The sequence below is a fragment of the Phyllobates terribilis genome, unplaced genomic scaffold (genome assembly GCF_046119375.1).
Source record: "Phyllobates terribilis strain yellow unplaced genomic scaffold, ASM4611937v1 Scaffold_5__5_contigs__length_657084704, whole genome shotgun sequence".
NCBI lineage: Eukaryota > Metazoa > Chordata > Amphibia > Anura > Dendrobatidae > Phyllobates > Phyllobates terribilis.
Window position 1 is genome coordinate 252,980,661 of NW_027362765.1, and position 20,410 is coordinate 253,001,070.

Here is a 20,410-nt window from a genome sequence, read left to right on the forward strand (position 1 = left end):
AAGAATCAGCTGCAACATCCTACTGTAACGTCTGTATACTTTTTTTTCTTTCCTCCCCTGCCCAGGAGATATGGTATGATCAGACCATGTTCCTGTACGGTCAGACACAGCCATTACACAGTACACAGCAGGGGCACATTTATAAGATTATCTCAGCACAGGAACATTTTTTAACTCATCTAATTGTGGAACTTATTATTCCAAGATTTATTGATTAAAAAATTTATATGTGGAAAACCCCATTAAAATACTTTTTAAGCATTTCATAGCATTTCTAACTGGGTACACTACCTAATTTTTCTACTTTTTCCCTTCTCTTCTCAATTTCTTCTTGATATTTGTCTCTTGTTTCCAAGCCTAGAGAACCTTTCTCAATCTTGTCTATTCTGTTCACAACAGAATCTGGTGCTGGAGGACCACATAAAGTGCTTGCTTCGGCTGGTACAGGAGTGGTTGGACTTTTGAGATCTGCTTCTTGATGGCTGCCTGCCTCTTTGTCTTTGATCTTTGGTCTTCTCTTCACTGTATCGGATTCAGTGAGGTGGAATTCCAGCTCCGCATTTACTTTGGAGCCATGATCCTCAGTAAGGAATTTAGAATCAAGATTTGGCTTAGGACTGATAAGGGGTTTGGCTCCTATAGAAACCTCTTTTTTTGTGTCGGGAATCAGCATTGTTTCAGAGCTGGCTTGTGAATGCACAGGAGTTCGTGACTGTACCGCTGAGAACAGTTCTGCAGCTGTGACAAACTCTGCCTTGGTTGATGGAGGTTTGGGTCTTTGTTTGATGGTAAGGTTTCCCTCCTCAGCAAAAGGAATGCTCTCACTTGAGCTATGCTGTGATGAGATAGTTTCCTCTTTTCTCTCATCTTCTTGTCTTACTGCAAGTGGCAACGATAATCTCCCCTCCACTCCGGCGGCTGATTCACTCACTGTTCTTCTTCGAGCTCCAGAATTCTCCAAGACTACAGTTTTAGAAACCTCTGTTGGTTTAAACTCCAGCTGTCCCTCCAGACTTGCCGCTATGCTTTTCACAGAGTTATTTCCAACAGTAGTGCCGCCATCCACACTAGACATGGAACTTAGTCTCTTAGGAGGTGGGGGAGGTGGTCCTTTCCTGCGTGCCCGTACAGCAAAGGATTGACTCCGTAGGACTTTCTTTACTGGCTGCCCATTTGTGAGGGAGCTACGACCTGGACGACGCGTAAGTGTAGCATAAGAACTCAGCGTCACTGATCCTGAAGTTGCCGTCTTCTCATCGTCCTCTGGTTCTCCATCTGACAAAGCATAGCGACATACGCTCAATGATCGTTTTTTCATAGAGGGCTTGGGAGGAGGCACAGGAGGCTCTGGACGTACAGAGGAACCATTTGCAATACTTTGTAATTGGTCCATTCCCTCTGGCAAGTTCCTTTCTGGTAAATTGGAGTCCAAAACTTTAAAGTTAGTGAGTACTGGCGCTTGGAGAGTCATAGAGTCTTGAGAGTGACCTGAGCCCTGCGAACGAGAACTAATACTCTCCTGACTATATGAACGCCTTCCCGTACACAGCATCTCTCCACCATGTGTTAATGCACTTTGGAGTTCCCGGCTTAACTCCACATTTTGAAAGGTCTGTAGCTTGGGGGTAACTGGTGGTTCTCCATTTTCAAGGAGCTCTACAACAGGAACAGATGACAATGAACCTGATGTTCTAGATCTTAAGGTGCCTCCGCTTGTGTATCCCTTCTGGAGATCAAGCAAGCGTTTGACACCCAGAAGCAACTTCTTTTGGTGACCTGAGAAATGTAATAAAAATCATTTTAGTAATATATCTGTTTCTGTATATACATAAAACAAGTGTGAGACAACTAAAAATGATTTCATGCACAAGCTCTTTTACCTAGTCTATGAATTCCAATCTCCTGCAGGTCCTCCCATGTCAGTTCTGTCACACTGGTCAGAGATTCGTATCCATTCTCCGACAGCTGCTTGTGGTACTCAGGAAGCCCTAACTGAGAAAGCCAATCCCACACGTCTACCTAAATAACCAAATGAGAAGAGACAGTTCCATTACATAGAACAAGAACTTAAACTGATGCTTTGAGAGAGTGGATATGGGTTTCTCTACATTATAGGCTGCCCTTGTTTTTCCAGCCTTTATTTAAATATCTGATTTCTTCTGACAGATAGTTGTTTCTAAACTATCATCATCTCGGTGTCAGGTCGCAGATAGGGCACCCCTAAATCTAAATTAATTTCATGCATTTTTGTTGTTTTGTACATTCCTATGTCCCAGTTTCAAACACTATAATGGGGTTCTGTCCCTCAGGACCTGTAAAAGGCTCCAAATTTAAAATATAATGTCTGTAAGAATGATTGGGGTTACAAAAAACAAAGTTTAAATAAAAGGTGGTGACTAGAAAGACAAGAGAATTCTTACTGGTGTTTTTTGAGGAAGTCCATCTGTAACGCTCATTCTGCCGATCTCAGTAGAAATTTTCTTCCTGTGCCCAGGTTTTGTTACACCAATTGCTGTGAGATCCTATAGAATAAATGGGAGATAATGAAGTATGTACAGAATGATGACTGAGTTTTGCGTGTGAATCCGTTATTGCTTAATCGCCCTCACCTCTGGGGTCATGCGGCTGATTGTCGAAAGATCATAGCCTGCCGACAAAAAGTTCCCCACATACATGTCCAGCTGGAAGCTACGAAGCCAGCAATATATAAGCTCTGCGTCCTAAAAATAAAGCAGACAAAAGGGTTACAATGTATATAGTATGTTTAGCAAAAATGTCTATCATCTAATAAGACTCACAACTGTCAATAAGACGTTTCCCCAGAACTCATTTTAAACTTTGCACCTAATACAGTACAGACCAAAAGTTTGGACACACCTTCTCATTTAAAGATTTTTCTGTATTTTCAAGACTTTGAAAATTGTACATTCACACTGAATGCATCAAAACTATGAATTAACACATGTGGAATTATATACTTAACAAAAAAGTGTGAAACAAATGAAAATATGTCTTATATTCTAGGGTCTTCAAAGTAGCCACCTTTTGCTTTGATGACTGCTTTGCACACTCTTGGCATTCTCTTGATGAGCTTCAAGAGGTAGTCACCGGAAATGGTCTTCCAACAATCTTGAAGGAGTTCCCAGAGATGTTTAGCACTTGTTGGCCCTTTTGCCTTCACTCTGCGGTCCAGCTCACCCCAAACCATCTCGATTGGGTTCAGGTCTGGTGACTGTGGAGGCCAGGTCATCTGGCGTAGCACCCTGTCACTCTCCTTCTTGGTCAAATAGCCCTTACACAGCCTGGAGGTGTGTTTGGGGTCATTGTCCTGTTGAAAATTAAATGATAGTCCAACTAAACGCAAACCGGATGGAATAGCATGCCGCTGCAAGATGCTGTGGTAGCCATGCTGGTTCAGTATGCCTTCAGTTTTGAATAAATCCCCAACAGTGTCACCAGCAAAGCACCCCCAAACCGTCACACCTCCTCCTCCATGCTTCATGGTAGCAACAAGGCATGTAGAGTCCATCCGTTCACCTTTTCTGCGTCGCACAAAGACACGGTGGTTGAAACCAAAGATCTCAAATTTGGACTCATCAGACCAAAGCACAGATTTCCACTGGTCTAATGTCCATTCCTTGTGTTCTTTAGCCCAAACAAGTCTCTTCTGCTTGTTGCCTGTCCTTAGCAGTGGTTTCCTAGCAGCTATTTTACCATGAAGGCCTGCTGCACAAAGTCTCCTCTTAACAGCTGTTGTAAAGATGTATCTGCTGCTAGAACTCTATGTGGCATTCACCTGGTCTCTAATCTGAGCTGCTGTTAACCTGCGATTTCTGAGGCTGGTGACTCGGATAAACTTATCCTCAGAAGCAGAGGTGACTCTTGGTCTTCCTTTCCTGGGGCGGTCCTCATGTGAGCCAGTTTCTTTGTAGCACTTGATGGTTTTTGCAACTGCACTTGGGGACACTTTCAAAGTTTTCCCAATTTTTCGCACTGACAGACCTTCATTTCTTAAAGTAATGATGGCCACTTGTTTTTCTTTACTTAGCTGCTTTTTTCTTGCCATAATACAAATTCTAACAGTCTATTCAGTAGGACTATCAGCTGTGTATCCACCAGACTTCTGCACAACACAACTGATGGTCCCAACCCCATTTATAATGCAAAAAATCCCACTTATTAAACCTGACAGGGCACACCTGTGAAGTGAAAACCATTTCCGGTGACTACCTCTTGAAGCTCATCAAGAGAATGCCAAGAGTGTGCAAAGCAGTCATCAAAGCAAAAGGTGGCTACTTTGAAGAACCTAGAATAGAAGACATATTTTCAGTTGTTTCACACTTTTTTGTTAAGTATATAATTCAACATGTGTTAATTCATAGTTTTGATGCTTTCAGTGTGAATGTACAGTTTTCAAAGTCATGAAAATACAGAAAAATCTTTAAATGAGAAGGTGTGTCCAAACTTTTGGTCTGTACTGTATATCATTTTTATACAGGTTGGGTAACTTTGTAAATACACTGAATTACCTATCTGACACTAATCCTGAGTGACAGCCTGTATAGTAGCCCAGGGAAGCAGTCTGAGGTTCCTGGTTCCTTCTGGAATCAGACACCACAACGCCAAACAACTAAAGCAGTTGAGCTTAACTTCCTCAGTGCAAAGGATTCTGGGAGAGATAGATTTTCGGCGTCACACCGTATGGAGGTTGATTTAAAGACTACATTTCCCTAACTGCAGGGCACCCGAACAAGCTCTGTACAGCAATAAACACAAAGGGAATGCTGGGGGGTTATAGACAAAGCCTGAACATTTTAGAAAAACTATTATTATTAAACCTGGTCATTTATATACGAACCAAAATAGTGGCAAAAAATAAACCAAATTTCTCAAGCAAAAAACAAGGCCCCTACATGTGTGACATTATGGCTGCTATATATCTCAGTGGTAAAGTGTACATTGAGAAAGTGAGCTAAGTAATAATGGGCATCGTAGGTAGGTATTCTATCTGAATCTAGCTGTGATGTGTGTGTGAGCTTTGCATGAATAATATATGGATGTGTGCTAGCCCTTCTACAATTTTTTCACCGTCCATTTTAATGATGCAACATAAAACGTATACTGTAATGTGAGCCGTTGATATAAAAATACTATACATTTACCACGACAACATACCTTTCCTTGCAAATATGATCCTGGGTCTTTCTCCACCACATGAACAGAATGCATCTTATGACTTGGAGCTGTACCTGAAATTCAAGATGTGCCATTTTTAATATTAATGGCATGATGCATAGATAAAAAAAAATAATACAAATCATCAGCATCATCAGAATGATTATGAATATTAATTGTTTACAAACTCAAAACACTTAAGATAAAGCTGATCCTCACCAACTAGTACTCTGTTATGGTGATCATCGTAGCCATGTTGTAGGTTCTGAAAAGAAGACATCCAAAGTGTCCAATGAATGTGAGGAAGAAAGGACGTGACAGAGAAATGAAAGAGCAAATGTTCTTGACGTTACCTGGGAATTCTCTATGAGAACAGTGGAGCTCAGACCACTACTTTCACAGCTCTGGCCACTTCCAGCACTGCGTACGCTGCCCAGACTCCCCTCACTGCCCACACTGTGACGGTCACCAGCTAGAATTGCACACGGAAGAAAACTGATCAACAGCATTACATGATTAACCCCTTTACAACCCAAGGTGGTTTGCGCGTTAATGACCAGGCCAATTTTTACAATTCTGACCACTGTCACTTTATGAGGTAATTACTCTGGAACGCTTCAACGGATCCCCCTGATTCTGAGAATGTTTTTTCGTGACATATTGTACTTCATGATTGTGGTAAAATTTCTTCGATATCACTTGCGTTTATTTGTGAAAAAAATGGAAATTTGGCGAAAATTTTGAAAATTTTACAATTTTCAAAATTTTAATTTTTATGCCCTTAAATCAGAGAGATATGTCACACAAAATAGTTAATAAATAACATTTCCCACATGTCTACTTTACATCAGCACAATTTTGGAACCAAAATTTTTTTTTATTAGGGAGCTATAAGGGTTAAAAGTTGACCAGCGATTTCTCATTTTTCCAACAAAATTTACAAAACCATTTTTTTAGGGACCACATCATATTTAAAGTCACTTTGAGGGGTCTTTAAGACAGAAAATACCCAAAAGTGACACCATTCTAAAAACTGCACCCCTCAAGGTGCTCAAAACCACATTCAAGAACTTTATTAACCCTTCAGGTGCTTCACAGGAATTTTTGGAATGTGGAAGAAAAAAATGAACATTTAACTTTTTTCACAAAAATGTTATTTTAGACCCAATTTTTTTTATTTTCGCAGGGGTAACAGGAAAAAATGTACCACAAAATTTGTTGAGCAATTTCTCCTGAGTTAGCAGATACCCCATATGTGGGGGAAAACCACTGTTTGGGCGCATGGCAGGGTTCGGAAGGGAAGGAGCACCATTTGACTTTGATTGTAAAATTTGCTTGAATAATTAGCGGATGTGCCCCTGATGTGCCTAAACAGTGGAAACCCCCCACAAGTGACACCATTTTGGAAACTAGACCCCTCAGGGAACTTGTCTGTGTGGTGAGCACCTTGAACCCCCAAGTCCTTTACAGAAGTTAATAACAAAGTTAATTTTGTGCAATTTCTCCTGAGTACGCCAATACCCCATATGTGGGGAAAATAGTGTTTGGCCGCACGGCAGAGTTCAGAAGGGAAGGAGCACTGTGTGACTTTTCGAACGCAAAATCCGCTGGAATCGAGAGCAGACACCATGTCGCGTTTGGAGAGCCCCTGATGTGCCTAAATAGTTGAAACCCCCCACAAGTGACCCCATTTTGGAAACTACACCCCTCAAGGATTTTATCAAGGGGTATAGTGAACATTTTGAACCCAGAGGTAGGACACAGAATTTGATGACATTAGGTCATCATATTGAATAAGTTGTCATTACTCTTGAGCGCAAGTGCTCGCTACTTGAGTTTGCATCGGGTACTCAGGTATGCACCATGTATCACAGGTGCTCAAGTGAAATGCTCGAGTCCCCGCCCGCATGTTTCAGGGTTATTAGACACCCCAAAAAAAACATGCGGGGATTGCTCGTGCATGGCAGGCAATCCCCGCGAGTTTTTTTTGGCCGCGAAGCATATGGGGCAGAGACTCGAGCACCCGCGATACTCAATGCATACCTGAGCACCCGATGCAAACTCAAGTAGCGAGCACTTGCGTTCAACACTAGTTGCCATATCGTCATCTATTTTTTTTTTTTTTTTTTTTTTACTTTTGAAAAAAAAAACAACCCTAACCCCAACCCCAACATTAGCACAACCCTAACCCCAACACGAACATTAGCACAACCCTAACCCCAACCCCAACCCTAGCGTTTATTTTTTACGCCGTTCCTCGTGCGGTATAAGTGATTAGATGACCTTATTCTTCGGGTCGGTGCGACTACAGAGATACCAGAATGATATCGGGTTTTTATGATTGACAGCTGTCACACACTAAAAGACACATATTTTCTAAAATCTAGTTTTTGCATCGCCATATTTTGAGAGCTATAATTTTTCCATATTTTGGCCAACAGAGTCATGTGACGGCTTGTTTTTTGCGGGATGAGTTGACGTTTTTATTGGTGCCATTTTCAGGCACGTGACATTTTTTGATCACTTTCTATTCCAGCTTTTGGGAGGCAGAATAAACAAAAACCAACAATTCAGGAATTGTTTTTTTAAAATTTTTTTTATTCTACTCTGCGTGTGGTAAAATTGATAAGGTAGCTTTATTCTTTGGGTCACTACGTTTACAGCGGTACCACATTTATATCGTTTTTCTATGTTTTGGCGCTTTTACACAATAAAAGATATTTTATAGAAAAAAATAATTTTTTTGCATCGCTTTATTCTGAGAGCTATAACTTTTAGATTTTTCGGATGATGGAGCTGTATGGCGGCTTGTTTTTTGCGGGACAAGATGACGTTTTCAGAGGTACCATTTTTATTTATATTCGTCTTTTTGATCGCGTGTTATTCCATTTTTTGTTTGGCGGTATGATGATAAAGCATGGTTCTTTGCTTCGTTTTTTTTTTTTACCGTGTTCACTGAAGGGGTTAACTAGTGGGACAGTTTTATAGGTCAGGTCGTTACGGACGCGGCGATACCAAATATGTGTACTTTTATTGTTTGTTGTTTTTTTTTCAGAATAATATTTATTGATGGGTACATTATATTTTTATTTTTGGTGGATTATTTTTATTTATTTTTTTTTTAAATATTGTTACAATTTTTTTTTTTTCACTTTCTGAAATTTTTTTTTACTTTTTTACTTTGTCCCACTCTGGGACTTTCACTTTTTTTATTCTGATCGCCTGCATAGCACCATCCCTGTGCTATGCAGGCAGTCAGCGCTGCACAGTGAGAAGATTGTTTGGTCATGCACTGCGCATGACCAAACAATCTTCCTGCTGTCTGGTGCCCCGGATGCTGTCATGACGACATTGAGTCGTCATGGCAACCCCCGGGAAGCCGCGGCAGACAGCGCAGGAGGCAGGAAGAGGAGGTGAGTATCCCTATCACCTTCCCTTAGCCACCGCAATGCTGCGATCGACTTCGATCGCAGCATTGCGGGGGTTAATGTGCCAGGAGCGGTGCGGGACCGCTCCCTGCACATTGTCACAGCTGACACCAGGTGGCGATCGCGCCCGCACAGCCTGTGTGCGCGCGCGCGATCGCGATGACGTACTAACACGGGTCAGGCTCTTAAGTCCCAGGGCAGAGACACATATTAGTACGTCATGGGCTTTAAAGGGGTTAAAATAACATAATCATATTGACACAATTACTTACCTCCACTGTATTCAGGGGTCATACCAATGCTGGTTATTGTACTGTACTGACTGTGCTGGTGTAGCTGTGACTTTGCCAAACGCTGCTGAGAAGTTGTGGTGTTACGAGAAATAGTGGAACCTACTAAACAAGAATTAGGAACTGAGAACAAAGAAATCTGACAAAGTCAGATTCCTTCTAAAATACTATTGCTTCTATAGATAGTTGTGCATTCTCACCAAGCCTCTTACTGATGACCTCTACAATTGCCGGAGGAAAGAACCCCACTCTATCAGTTCCCTTCTGTGCGTCATGGATGTGACCTTTCCATCTGCCATCTGGATGTTGCTCCAATACCTATAGTCAAAATATGTGGTTACAAATAATAAAGAATATATGTACCATTAAAAATGAGTAATGCAAGAATTTAGTCACTACCGTAATGAGGTCTCCAGCCCGGATATTTAGAGCAGTGGGATCATGAGCATTCCAGAAATCCTTCAGGGCCCGAACTTTAAGTATCCCAGATGCCTCTGCAATTAAAAGTGTTCATTGTTTTATGACACACTCAATTATTTCAATGATTCCTCTAGTTTAATCCCACCATGTCACTCTCTTATGACTTGCACAATTACCTCGAAGAAGCTGTTTTATGTCTGTACTAGCATGAGTGGTGGTGAATTGATTTACAATGTCCAAAGCAGTTTGATTGTATGTGTTGCGGATATTAACATCTATGCCGTTCTAGAAAAGAAAGAAAGAGCAGGCTTACTCATTAAAAACAACAGTCATGGATAAAACCCTGGACACAAGTCTTTAGGTTATACAGTTGGCTTAGTGGTTAGGTTAGCACTGTTGCTTTGCAGCGCTGGGTTCAAATCCCACCAAGGACAACATCTGCAAGGAGTTTGTATGTTCTCCCTGTGTTTGTGTGGGTTTCCTCCGGGTTTCCTCCCACACTCCAAAGACATACTGATAGGGAATCTAGATTGTGAGTCCCAATGGGGAGAGTGCTGATAATGTCTGTAAAGTGCTAATGGTGCTATTTGAGTAAAATAAATGAATACTCCCCAACATTTCCTACCTCTATGAGCAGCTTCACAATTTCAGTCTTTCCACATAGTGATGCCTCATGTAGAGCACTGCCCATCTTTGTCACTTTGTTAACCTCAATACCAGATTTAAGGAGCAATCTGAAAATAAATAAATAAGAAAGAGGTCAATATACATGGTTAGCATTCAGCAAAACAAGTGTTAATAATAAATAGACTGCAAGATCATTTTGTGGTTACCATTGCAACTAGAAAATTCAACCATCAACCCACCTGATGACTTCCCGGTGGCCATTTTTTGCTGCCAAGTGCAGCGGTGTGGTAAAATTAGGGTCGGTGGGATCTTTGGATATGCCCTCCAACAAAGAGACACACAGATGGCTATTCAGGAGCAGTTGCACCACCTAATGAATCAATTAAAGGAGACAATACATTGACTACAGTTGAAAGTGAGATTTATACTACAGGAGTGGAAGATGCTGTAGACCAGTGATTCTCAAACTGGTTTCTGTGGAACTTGTGTTCCACCAAATCGATCTCAACTGTTTCTGGAAATAAGTGGGGGACACTCCACTAAGTCATAGTTCCTCAGATGATCTTATCCTGCTGCCAGGCCAATCTTCTCAGAGAAACCTCTACGTTCTGTAGACATTGCCGTCTATAGGGTTCTGTGATTCCAGCAGTTAGAGCTTGCACCCCCAATATTACACTTCGTGCAGAACCCCTACAGTTGGTTTACCAATGATAATTCTACACTTTGACAATGTATTTTAGATACTATACTAAAGGAAAGGGGGGGGATTCATAGAACATTCTGTATAGACCATCACCCAACTCAAGTCCTGACCTAGCTTTACCTTATTATCTAAAGTTTTATGTGCTAAAATCACAGCTCTAAAAGGAAGCAGATACATAGCAATGAGAATTCAGAGAGAAAATAAACAATTACTACAAACGGTCATACCTTTACTCTCCCAAATTCACAAGCCAGATCTAAGGGTGTCTTCTTGGATTTATTAACATGGCATGGATTTGACTGGTGCTGCAAAAGGGTTTCAGACTGGTAGTAAAGGAATAAAAAAATATATAAAGCATAATGCTACACAAAATTCTGAAAATTAAAGTGTGTCTGCATTTATGGGTACCTCCGCCAGTCCATCAGTGTTGTCACCAAGATTATTCCAGTGTGACCCACTTAATCTGTGACTCACTACTCCAAACAATGGACTCTTCCACCATCCAGTCTTTCCCAAGTAACTTGAAAAGCCTCCTCTTCAAAACCTGTATACAGAACTGTAGAAAGAACTGTATATACAGTCTCTACCCTCGTCTGCTGACACTTTCCTATGCAGATTGTAAGCATTACCATTTGCTGGTAGGGCCCTGTCTTTTTCTATGCCAGTTTTATTTACTGGCTTTATTCTCATATGATGTATTTGCATTTCATAAGTACCATGTCCTAGAATAATATCCTAATAATGTCCTAAGATAATAATACTGCAGATATCCGATGTGCCCTTTAATCCTAAATCTGTGTTTTTTCGTCAACTGTGGCTATGATGGGGAGATTGCATCAAGTAGTTTAAACTTCCTAATCGGCTACCTGAAATGGAGACTCTGATATACTTCAGGCACTGTTATACTGTATAGTCCCTTTATGTAAGCATTATATGACTAATGTGTGGCACTGTGAATATTGCACTTTTTGGACACGAAGTCGCCATATTACTTAATTAAAAGGGAATCTGTAGCCAGTCTTTGCTATATAATCTGAGAGCAGCATGATGTAGAGACAGAGACCCTGATTCCAGTGAAGTGTCACTTACTGGGCTGTTTGCTGCAGTTTTGAAAAAAAAAAAACCTGTTTAATCTGCTGCAGATCTAGCAGTTCTCTGAATGCTGAGCTCTATATAACCCCGCCCACACCACTGATTGGCAGCTTTCTGTGTACACACTGACAACTTATTTGGAAAAGTACATGTTACATTTTAAGAAGCACCACATTAAAACCATTACTTAAGTCCTTCCCTTTCTTAGTGTTCCAGTGCTCTCATTAACTAATTATTTCTTGTAATAATTAGTATGTTGTACATACATGTCATGAAAGCAACAGTGGTCACCACCACCCATCATACAGACAGGAAGTATTATAAAATTCCTGTATTATTGTTAAAGGGGTGGACTGAAATACAAATGAATTTTCATCCTAAATCTCTATCAATTTAATGTCATAATCTAAACTATTGCTATATACACTTTAATTAAAAATTTCCTATCCTTTCCTAACTACACTGTCTAATCGATTTTCTTTTTTTTTCTACTTCCTTTTTTATGACGCGTCATTGGACAATCCCAGTGCATGATGGGATACTGAAACGAAGAGTCATCTGGAGGCAGAGACTGCTGTCCCCTCGCTGAAAAGAAGCATCATCAGTGACCTTTGTTTCATGGGCTGGGTTAGTCCCTGATGTGCACAATGACAACGCTCTCTCTCGCTAGCTCAGATCAGCAGTAATGAGCCAGCAACAAAGCACACTGTCAGTGCGGGTTGTCAGAATACCCAGAATGCAGAGACCAGAGCCGACCCCACAAATGATGTCACTGGTCTCTGCTCACCAGGTTTTCTGACAACACATTGAGAGTGATCTCTGTTGCTGGCTCGTTACTGCTGATCTGAGCTGGCAAGAGAGCCGTCATTGTGCACATTACACATTGCACAGGGACTAGTCCAGCTCCTAAAACGAATGTCACTGATGAAGCTTCATTTCAGGGAGGAGGCAGAAACTGCAGCATTGACCGCAGCCTTTGCCCCCTGGTTATGCTTCTTTTGAATATCCCTGAAGGATTCTCAAATGTAGACTCATCAAAAAGGAAGTCGAAAAATGGAAAAAGAAAAGCAGATAGTGTAGTTAGGGAAGAATAGGACATTTTTAAAGTATATTATAAAATAGTTTAGACTGAGGCATTAAATAGATAGGGATTTGGGATGAAAATTTATTTATATTTCGGACCACCCTTTTAAGGCTTAGAAGAAATAAATAGAAGACTGAGAGAAAAGGTACCATATATCAATTATACATTGTAGACTACTGATAGGCACTTCATAGGAGATTACTACAATTACCTTCAATATAGGATAGTCCTGTTTGTGCAGCTGCCCCAAGTTACTCTTTAATAAACCTCTGGAATATTTATAATTAAATACCCAAGGGAATGTAGCGGATATTTTCATATTAGAAGAGATAGAGAAGAATGAGTGTGACTTACTACTTCATAGTGTCCATACTGAGCAGCTAAGTGCAAGGGAATCTGTCCATCATTGGAAGCAGCATTGACACTGGCAGCTGCTCGGAGAAGGAGCCGCACTGGCTCTGGCTGGCCCTGCCATGCAGCGTAGTGTAATGGACGCATTCCTGGAGAGAAAAGAATGCCTTTATTAGAAGGGCAGCCGGCTTTCAGATATCTCAGAGGATACACTTGGTTCACACTCACCATTGCCATCCTTGATGTCCACAGCTGCCTGTGTTTCTAGAAGTAGCAGCAATAGCTCAGAGTTGCCACTAAGAGCTGCATGATGCAAAGCGGAAAACCTGTCGAGAGAAAAGAGGCCAGCAAATGATTAAAAGTGGAGCATTACCAATCAGCAAAATGTGAGACTTTACTGGCATTTCCCTAAACGAGAGCAGAAAAGTAGACTTCATTCTGTACAGACTTAATTGCTACAGAGAAGGTTCCACAACGGAGTTACTTTGCAGTTTCTTTTTCGAAAGAGTCGACAGCTTTATTATTCATGTTGTCCCCGGGTTATAAACTAGATGGGTTGCGAACAAACCTACAGAACCTAAATTTGAATGCAAGTTGGAATAGTAGTGGCAAAAAATAAAACCTCGCCTCATCGCAGACCTCTCCGGCCACCCAGCCTCGTCCTCTTCTTTTTGCCATATTGCGCTGCATCTATGGCCTCTTCACTATTTTCCAGGACCTCTGGCTGTGTCCAGGCCTCGGAGGTCATTGCATGCTGAATTTGTGAAGCGCAATGACCTCTAAGGCCTGGACACCGCAAGTCCTGACCTATAGTGAAGAGACCAGAGATGCAGAGCACTAAGGCGGAAAGAAGATGACTCGACGCCGGGCAGTAAGCAGAGGGATGGCTGGAAATGACCGCCTCTCACAGGTCCTGTGCATATGTCATTGCATCTGCATTCTTTCATGATGACCATACAAATGACACTCACCCTTGCCTGTTAGAATTTATGTTGTTTTACTATCGGCCATCTTGTTGTGGTTTGCTGGCTTCTAGTCTTTTCCTCTGGTGCTGGGGTTCTTGGTCACGTGATCTCTGCACTCTTTATTACCCAGCACCTGGCCCCCATTCCCCGCTGGACATCAGTGTTATGCTTGTGCTCTGGCTAAGTAGCCTGGTTTAGTTCTTCTTGCTTTGGACTATTGTTATCCTGGGACTTATTGTTCCACCAGTTTTGTTTCCTTTAATTTTCATTTCTGCAACTAACTTTTCTGTTAGGAGGTCTCCTGCTTTTGCTCCCAGTCCTTAGACCTTTTAGGGACCCCTTTCCCTGTCCTACAGGTCTTCTTTGAGTTCAGTGCAGGAGTTTTGGTGGGACTATTCATAAGTAATAGGGCACTCACCCCAGCGTAGGGTTAAGCTGAGTCTCAGTGCAGGGACAGCTTTTCCCTCCTATTCCTTAGCTCTAAGTTGCAGAACATAACATTACCATTTTTTGGACATGCCTTTAGATTTGATTATGCATTCATATTTTCTTATTGATGTTTGATATATATATTTTTAATTGTTGATATTTTAATGGCTATTAGCTTCAGAGAACTCATTATTACATATTCTTTGGTGTAACTATTTAATGTGTCTCTCTTTGGCATGTTGGTCCATAGGACTATGCACGCTTGTTATTTTGCATATATCATTGTTTCCCTGTGATTTTTCAACTTTCAGACGGATGAGGGTAGGCGTTAGCCCTATTTTGGGCACACCAGGTATGTAGTGTTTTGCGTAACGGCTTTTTAAGTGTTTTAAACCAGTGTATATAGTATGTCTTTATAAATTACGGTAAATAAAACTCATTTTTACGGTGATCCTCAAGTGTTCGCATATTTCATTTCCCTCCGTACTTTTAAGAATCTCAGGTATAGCAAATATACCAGTAAGGTCATTTAAAAGATATTTAGACATATCTCTATCTCTCTATACACAGTTTATTCACGTTTCCAGACTGATGTAGCCTCTTTTGTTTGCATTTGTATTACAACACATCAGCGGCTCCAAAAGATTTCATCCATTTGTTTCGGATGTGCTGGTTTCCTTTCTTTTTTAAAGATCTCGTAAGATGCAATGGTATTATAGTAATCTTATGACTAGAAATGTAGGGCAAAAGAGGTGATAGCAGTAGATCGTCAAAAAAGAAAAAAAAAAAGTATACAAATTTCCTATATGCTTCCAGCTTTACATCAAATGTACCATATGAACATTTCTATCTTTTGATGTTTAGCAGTCGGCATAATCACTACAGAAACTTCTATATCTAAAGGACAGACCCTTTATTAGGCTATGTGCCCACGATGCAGAAATGCTCCGGATTTTTTTCCTGAGCATTTCTGCATCTCCCTGGCAGAAAAAACACATGCGGATTGTACATGCGTTTTTCCTGCCAGGGAAAAGCGGATGTGAAGCGTTCTTCACTTGCATTTCTGCATGCGGGTTGTCAAGCGCTTTCCAAGCGATTTTAGCATCACTTGGAAAGTGCTTGACAACTTGGTCACACTATATAAATCCATGCAAACGGCATGGATTTATATAGTGTGACCGTAAAGCATGGTAAAAAATAAATCTATACTTACCTTCCGATGTCCCCCGGAGTCTTAATTCGCTCCGCCCTGGCTTGCCGGCAGCTCGCGGTACACTGAAGGACCTGCCGACGTCGGCGGTCGCGTGACCCGTCACATGACTAAATGACGTCAGCGCAGGTCCTTCAGTCCACCGCGAGCTGCTGGCAAGCAAAGACAAAGACACCGGGGGCCATCAGAAGGTAACTATAATATTTATTTTATTCTTTTTTTTTTACAGGTTCTATGGTACCCAGGTTCGGAGGAGAGTCTGTAAAACAACCATGGTCTGTAGCATGTGGCCTTATTGCAAAGCTGGCATGATTGTCTACCAAATCCACACTCCGCTTCGGTATAGGAGAGAAATACACTGCTCAAAAAAATAAAGGGAACACTCAAATAACACATCCTAGATCTGAATGAATGAAATATTCTCATTGAATACTTTGTTCTGTACAAAGTTGAATGTGCTGACAACAAAATCATACAAAAATCATCAATGGAAATCAAATTTATTAACCAATGGAGGCCTGGATTTGGAGTCACCCCCAAAATTAAAGTGGAAAAACACACTTCAGGCTGATCCAACTTTCATGTAATGTCCTTAAAACAAGTCAAAATGAGGCTCAGTATTGTGTGTGGCCTCCACGTGCCAGTATGACCTCCCTACAATGCCTGGGCATGCACCTGATGAGGTTGCAGATGGTCTCTTGTGGGATCTCCTTCCAGACCTGGACTAAAGCATCCGCCAATTCCTGGACAGTCTGTGGTGCAACGTTGGTGGATGAAGCGAGACATGATGTCCCAGGTGTGCTCAGTCGGATTCAGGTCTGGGGAACGGGCGGGCCAGTCCTTAGCTTCAGTGCCTTCATGTTGCAGGAACTGCTGACATGCTCTAGCCACATGAAGTCTGGCATTGCCCTGCATTAGGAGGAACCCAGGGCCAACCACACCAGCATATGGTGTCACAAGGGGTCTAAGGATCTCATCTCGGTACCTAAAGGCAGTCAGGCTACCTCTGGCGAGCACATGGAAGGCTGTGTGGCCCTCCAAAGAAATGCCACCCAACACCATTACTGCCAAACCGGTCATGCTGAAGGATGTTGCAGGCAGCAGATAGTTCTCCACGGCGTCTTCAGACTCTGTCACGTCTGTCACATGTGCTCACTGTGACCCTGCTTTCATCTGTGAAGAGCGACTTTGCCAATCCTGGTGTTCTGTGGCAAATGCAAAGCGTCCTGCACGGTGTTGGGCTGTGAGCACAACCCCCATCTGTGGACGACAGGCCCTCATACCACCCTCATGGAGACGGTTTCTAACTGTTTGTGCAGACACATGCACATTTGTGGCCTGCTGGAGGTCATTTTGCAGGGCTCTGGCAGTGCTCCTCCTTGCACAAAGGCGGAGGTAGCGGTCCTGCTGCTGTTGTTGCCCTCCTACGGCCCCCTCCACGTCTCCTGATGTACTAGCCTGTCTCCTGGTAGCGCCTCCAGCCTCTGGACACTACGTTGACAGACACAGGAAACCTTCTTGCCACAGCTCGCATTGATGTGCCATCCTGGATGAGCTGCACTACCTGAGCAACTTCTGTGGGTTGTAGAGTCTGTCTCATGCTACCACGAGTGTGAAAGTACCACCAACATTCAAAAGTGACCAAAACATCAGCTAGAAAGCATTGGTACTGAGATGTGGTCTGTGGTCCCCACCTGCAGAACCACTCCTTTATTGAGTGTGTCTTGATAATTGCCAATAATTTCCATCCATTGTCTATTCCATTTGCACAGCAGCATGTGAAATTGATTGTCAATCAGTGTTGCTTCCTAAGTGGACAGTTTGATTTCACAGAAGTTTGATTTACTTGGAGTTATATTCTGTTGTTTAAGTGTTCCCTTTATTTTTTTGAGCAGTGTAGCTCAATTTGATTCCATTCTGTTCCATGTGTCTCTTCCTCCAGAGATTTGCATTTAAAAGGTTTGTCTAGGATGAGAACATAAAGGATGCTTTCTTCCAGGAATAATCACCACTCTCATCTATAGGCTTTGTTTATTCCCAGTTTTTCGTTCTGGTGCTTTCATTTTGTCCTCGCCTTCTTCCAAGATTCATAACTTATTTTTCTGTCAATATAGTCATATAAGGGCAGGACAAGTTGTGGTTATGAATTACAACATTCATTTTGCCATACAAGGTACTGACAAATGAGCAAAAAAAAAAAAAAATCCAAGTGTCATGAAATGGTAAAAAAAATGCAATTCCACAATATTTTTTTGGGTTTTGTTTTTACAGCGTTCATTATGTTGTAAAAATTACCTGTTGACATGATTTTTCAGGTCAGTACAATTACAGTGATACCAAACTTCCATGGATTTGTTTTTAATCCTAGTAGTTAAAAAAAATCTTAATTAAAAAAAAAAAAAATACGTTTTTGTTGTTGGAATATTTCAGAGAACCGTAACATTTATATTTTTCCATCGAAGGAGCTGTCTAATGACTTGTGTGTTTTGCACGGCAAGCTGATTTTTCATTGATCTCATTTTTGGGGTACATAAGAAATTGAGGACTTTTTTTAGTTTTATTTTTTACACAGGTGTGATTATTAAAATACAGAAATCTGTTTTTTCAAATTATTTTTCTTTAAGGCATTGGCGTACCAATGAATTAATTTTATATTTTGATAGGCCTGACTTTTACACATGTGGCGATATCTGATATATATTTTACTAATTTATTTATTTTTAATGATGAAAAAGGTGGGGCATTTTGAATTCTTAGGTTTGTTTTTGTTTTCAGTCCTCTCGAGGCCATTTACCCACGGCAATTCTTTGATCACTTGTTCTATATATTACAATATGACCCACTGAATGCTTCGTACAGGCCTAATCCCGATTCTAATTTGTGGGGGTCTGACCAGTGGTGTACCATGTGACTGTTATGGTGCCCATCAGTCGCGGATGGCCACACCCTTGCCTGGCGTCACAATGTCAGAGATACAGTTTAGTAGTAAAATGCAATGGTCTCAATGCAGCAGGCTCGATTATGTCAATATATAACGCCTGCTGCATAAAGCCTCAGTCCACATACTGCACAGACTGGGCCAGCGCATCAGGGGAATGGGGCTAGTTCATATATTTTTTTTTAACATTGTCCATACTTGTGGGAGGGTGTGCGATGGGGGCCATGATGCTGTGTGAAGGCTGGCAGTGGAATAAAGGGGACATAATACTGTGTGGATCTCAATGTATGGGGGAATTATGAGGGCATTACACTGTGTGGAGGCCATGTGTGGGCTGTATGGGCCATAATACTGTGTGGGTGGCGGGAGGTGGGGACCATTATACTATCTTGAGGGTCACCACACTGCATTGGGGGCACTGTGCCAGCATCATACTGTGCTGGGTGCACAGTAGCGGCATCACAACTTGAATGTGGGTGAATTTACTGTGGTGGTCTCATGCTGTGTGTTGGGGACATGATACTCTCTTGAGGTCAAGAGGGGTATTGTAGTGGGTGAGAACACTAAGCAGCTGCAATATGGGCACAATTATTGAGTTTGTGCTGTAATACAAGTCCGTCTTGAAAAATTGGGAGGTATGACCTTCTGTAACTGCGAATATGCAATGTGACTCCATCTCAGCTGAATTATTATTGAGCGTGTGGGGGTTAAATTAAGACTTTTGCTATGTAGTCCCATGATTTCTATGTACGCCTTTGGGTCTAACCTTTACTGTTTACACTTTTTCCTGTGGGAAAATCAAATAAATCATATGCAGGAATCTCTATTGCTTCAGAACCACAAGCGTCAGTTTCCATATTTCCCATTCATTATAAGACTGACTATACATGGGGCAGGAAATTGGATGTGCACCCATATTTTTTAGATCAATTGTGTGACAGTGGTCCATCCCGCAGCAATCAGGCATTTCTAGTGTAGCGCCCCGAGGGCTCGGCCGCTACAGGGGTATTGCACCTCAGACCAGAGGTGTGGTATTCCACTCCCGGGTAAGGATGGAGTATGGACCAGGGCTCAGTTAGCTGCATACAGCACACTCACCCCATTTCCGAGGGACAGCTCAACGGTACTCCCATTAGACAGAAATGCAGGTACGACAGACCATGTCCCTGGCTGGAGTGGGGAGGGGGGAGGAATACCCAGTGATGTAGGAGCAGATAGGGGACGGTTCCTGAGCGTAGGTAGGAGCCCATTGGTTGCTGGTCACCTGGGCTCATGGCTAGAGGGAGGTATAAAAGGTGGGCACCATCTTAGGACAGTCAGTTCAGTTCAGTCTGTGCAGAGAGAGGAGAAGACAGGGAGTAGAGGCTCTGTAGGCGCTCTACTCAAGAGTGGGCCTAGAGAGAGGCCGAGGAGGAGAGTGGAGAGAGAGAGGAGGTGAAGGGGAGCTGGGATTACTTCTCAGCCCAGCTCCACGAGAAAGGAGAAGAAGGAGGAACAGAGAAGGGAAAAGAAGAGAAAGAAACAGAAGGGCTCAGGAACAAGAAGGAAGAAGGGACCCTAAGAACCCACGAGAATACAGGGTGAAGGGTCAGGCAGATTAAGGGTGCCGGATCCCAAGTTGGTGGAGGAGAAACTACCCTCAGCCAAAGACCGGACGTCGTGATCATTTATTGGTGCGACACCTCATTAAACCTGCTA

General features: G+C 42.0%; 1 protein-coding gene across 8 annotated transcripts in view; it reads right to left on the minus strand.

Annotated features, from left to right (window-relative positions):
• The window catches only part of CASKIN2 (CASK interacting protein 2), a 95,255-nt gene that overhangs the window by 4,972 nt on the left and 69,873 nt on the right, over nt 1–20,410 (minus strand). For 3 of the 8 annotated variants that reach the window (XM_073684048.1, XM_073684042.1, XM_073684047.1), the window contains exons 4-19: nt 13,399–13,496; nt 13,174–13,319; nt 10,871–10,966; nt 10,180–10,310; nt 9,939–10,047; nt 9,490–9,598; nt 9,293–9,387; nt 9,094–9,211; nt 8,876–9,016; nt 5,529–5,647; nt 5,395–5,440; nt 5,176–5,249; nt 2,610–2,720; nt 2,421–2,522; nt 1,881–2,019; nt 292–1,776 (exon numbers count right to left, since the gene is read on the minus strand). In XM_073684048.1, the coding sequence (XP_073540149.1) occupies nt 292–1,776; nt 1,881–2,019; nt 2,421–2,522; nt 2,610–2,720; nt 5,176–5,249; nt 5,395–5,440; nt 5,529–5,647; nt 8,876–9,016; nt 9,094–9,211; nt 9,293–9,387; nt 9,490–9,598; nt 9,939–10,047; nt 10,180–10,310; nt 10,871–10,966; nt 13,174–13,317 (3,019 nt within the window). In that variant the 5' untranslated portion in view covers nt 13,318–13,319; nt 13,399–13,496. The remainder of the gene's footprint in view (nt 1–291; nt 1,777–1,880; nt 2,020–2,420; nt 2,523–2,609; nt 2,721–5,175; nt 5,250–5,394; nt 5,441–5,528; nt 5,648–8,875; nt 9,017–9,093; nt 9,212–9,292; nt 9,388–9,489; nt 9,599–9,938; nt 10,048–10,179; nt 10,311–10,870; nt 10,967–13,173; nt 13,320–13,398; nt 13,497–20,410) is intronic. The other 5 variants (XM_073684045.1, XM_073684050.1, XM_073684044.1 and 2 more) reach the window with 4 other exon arrangements.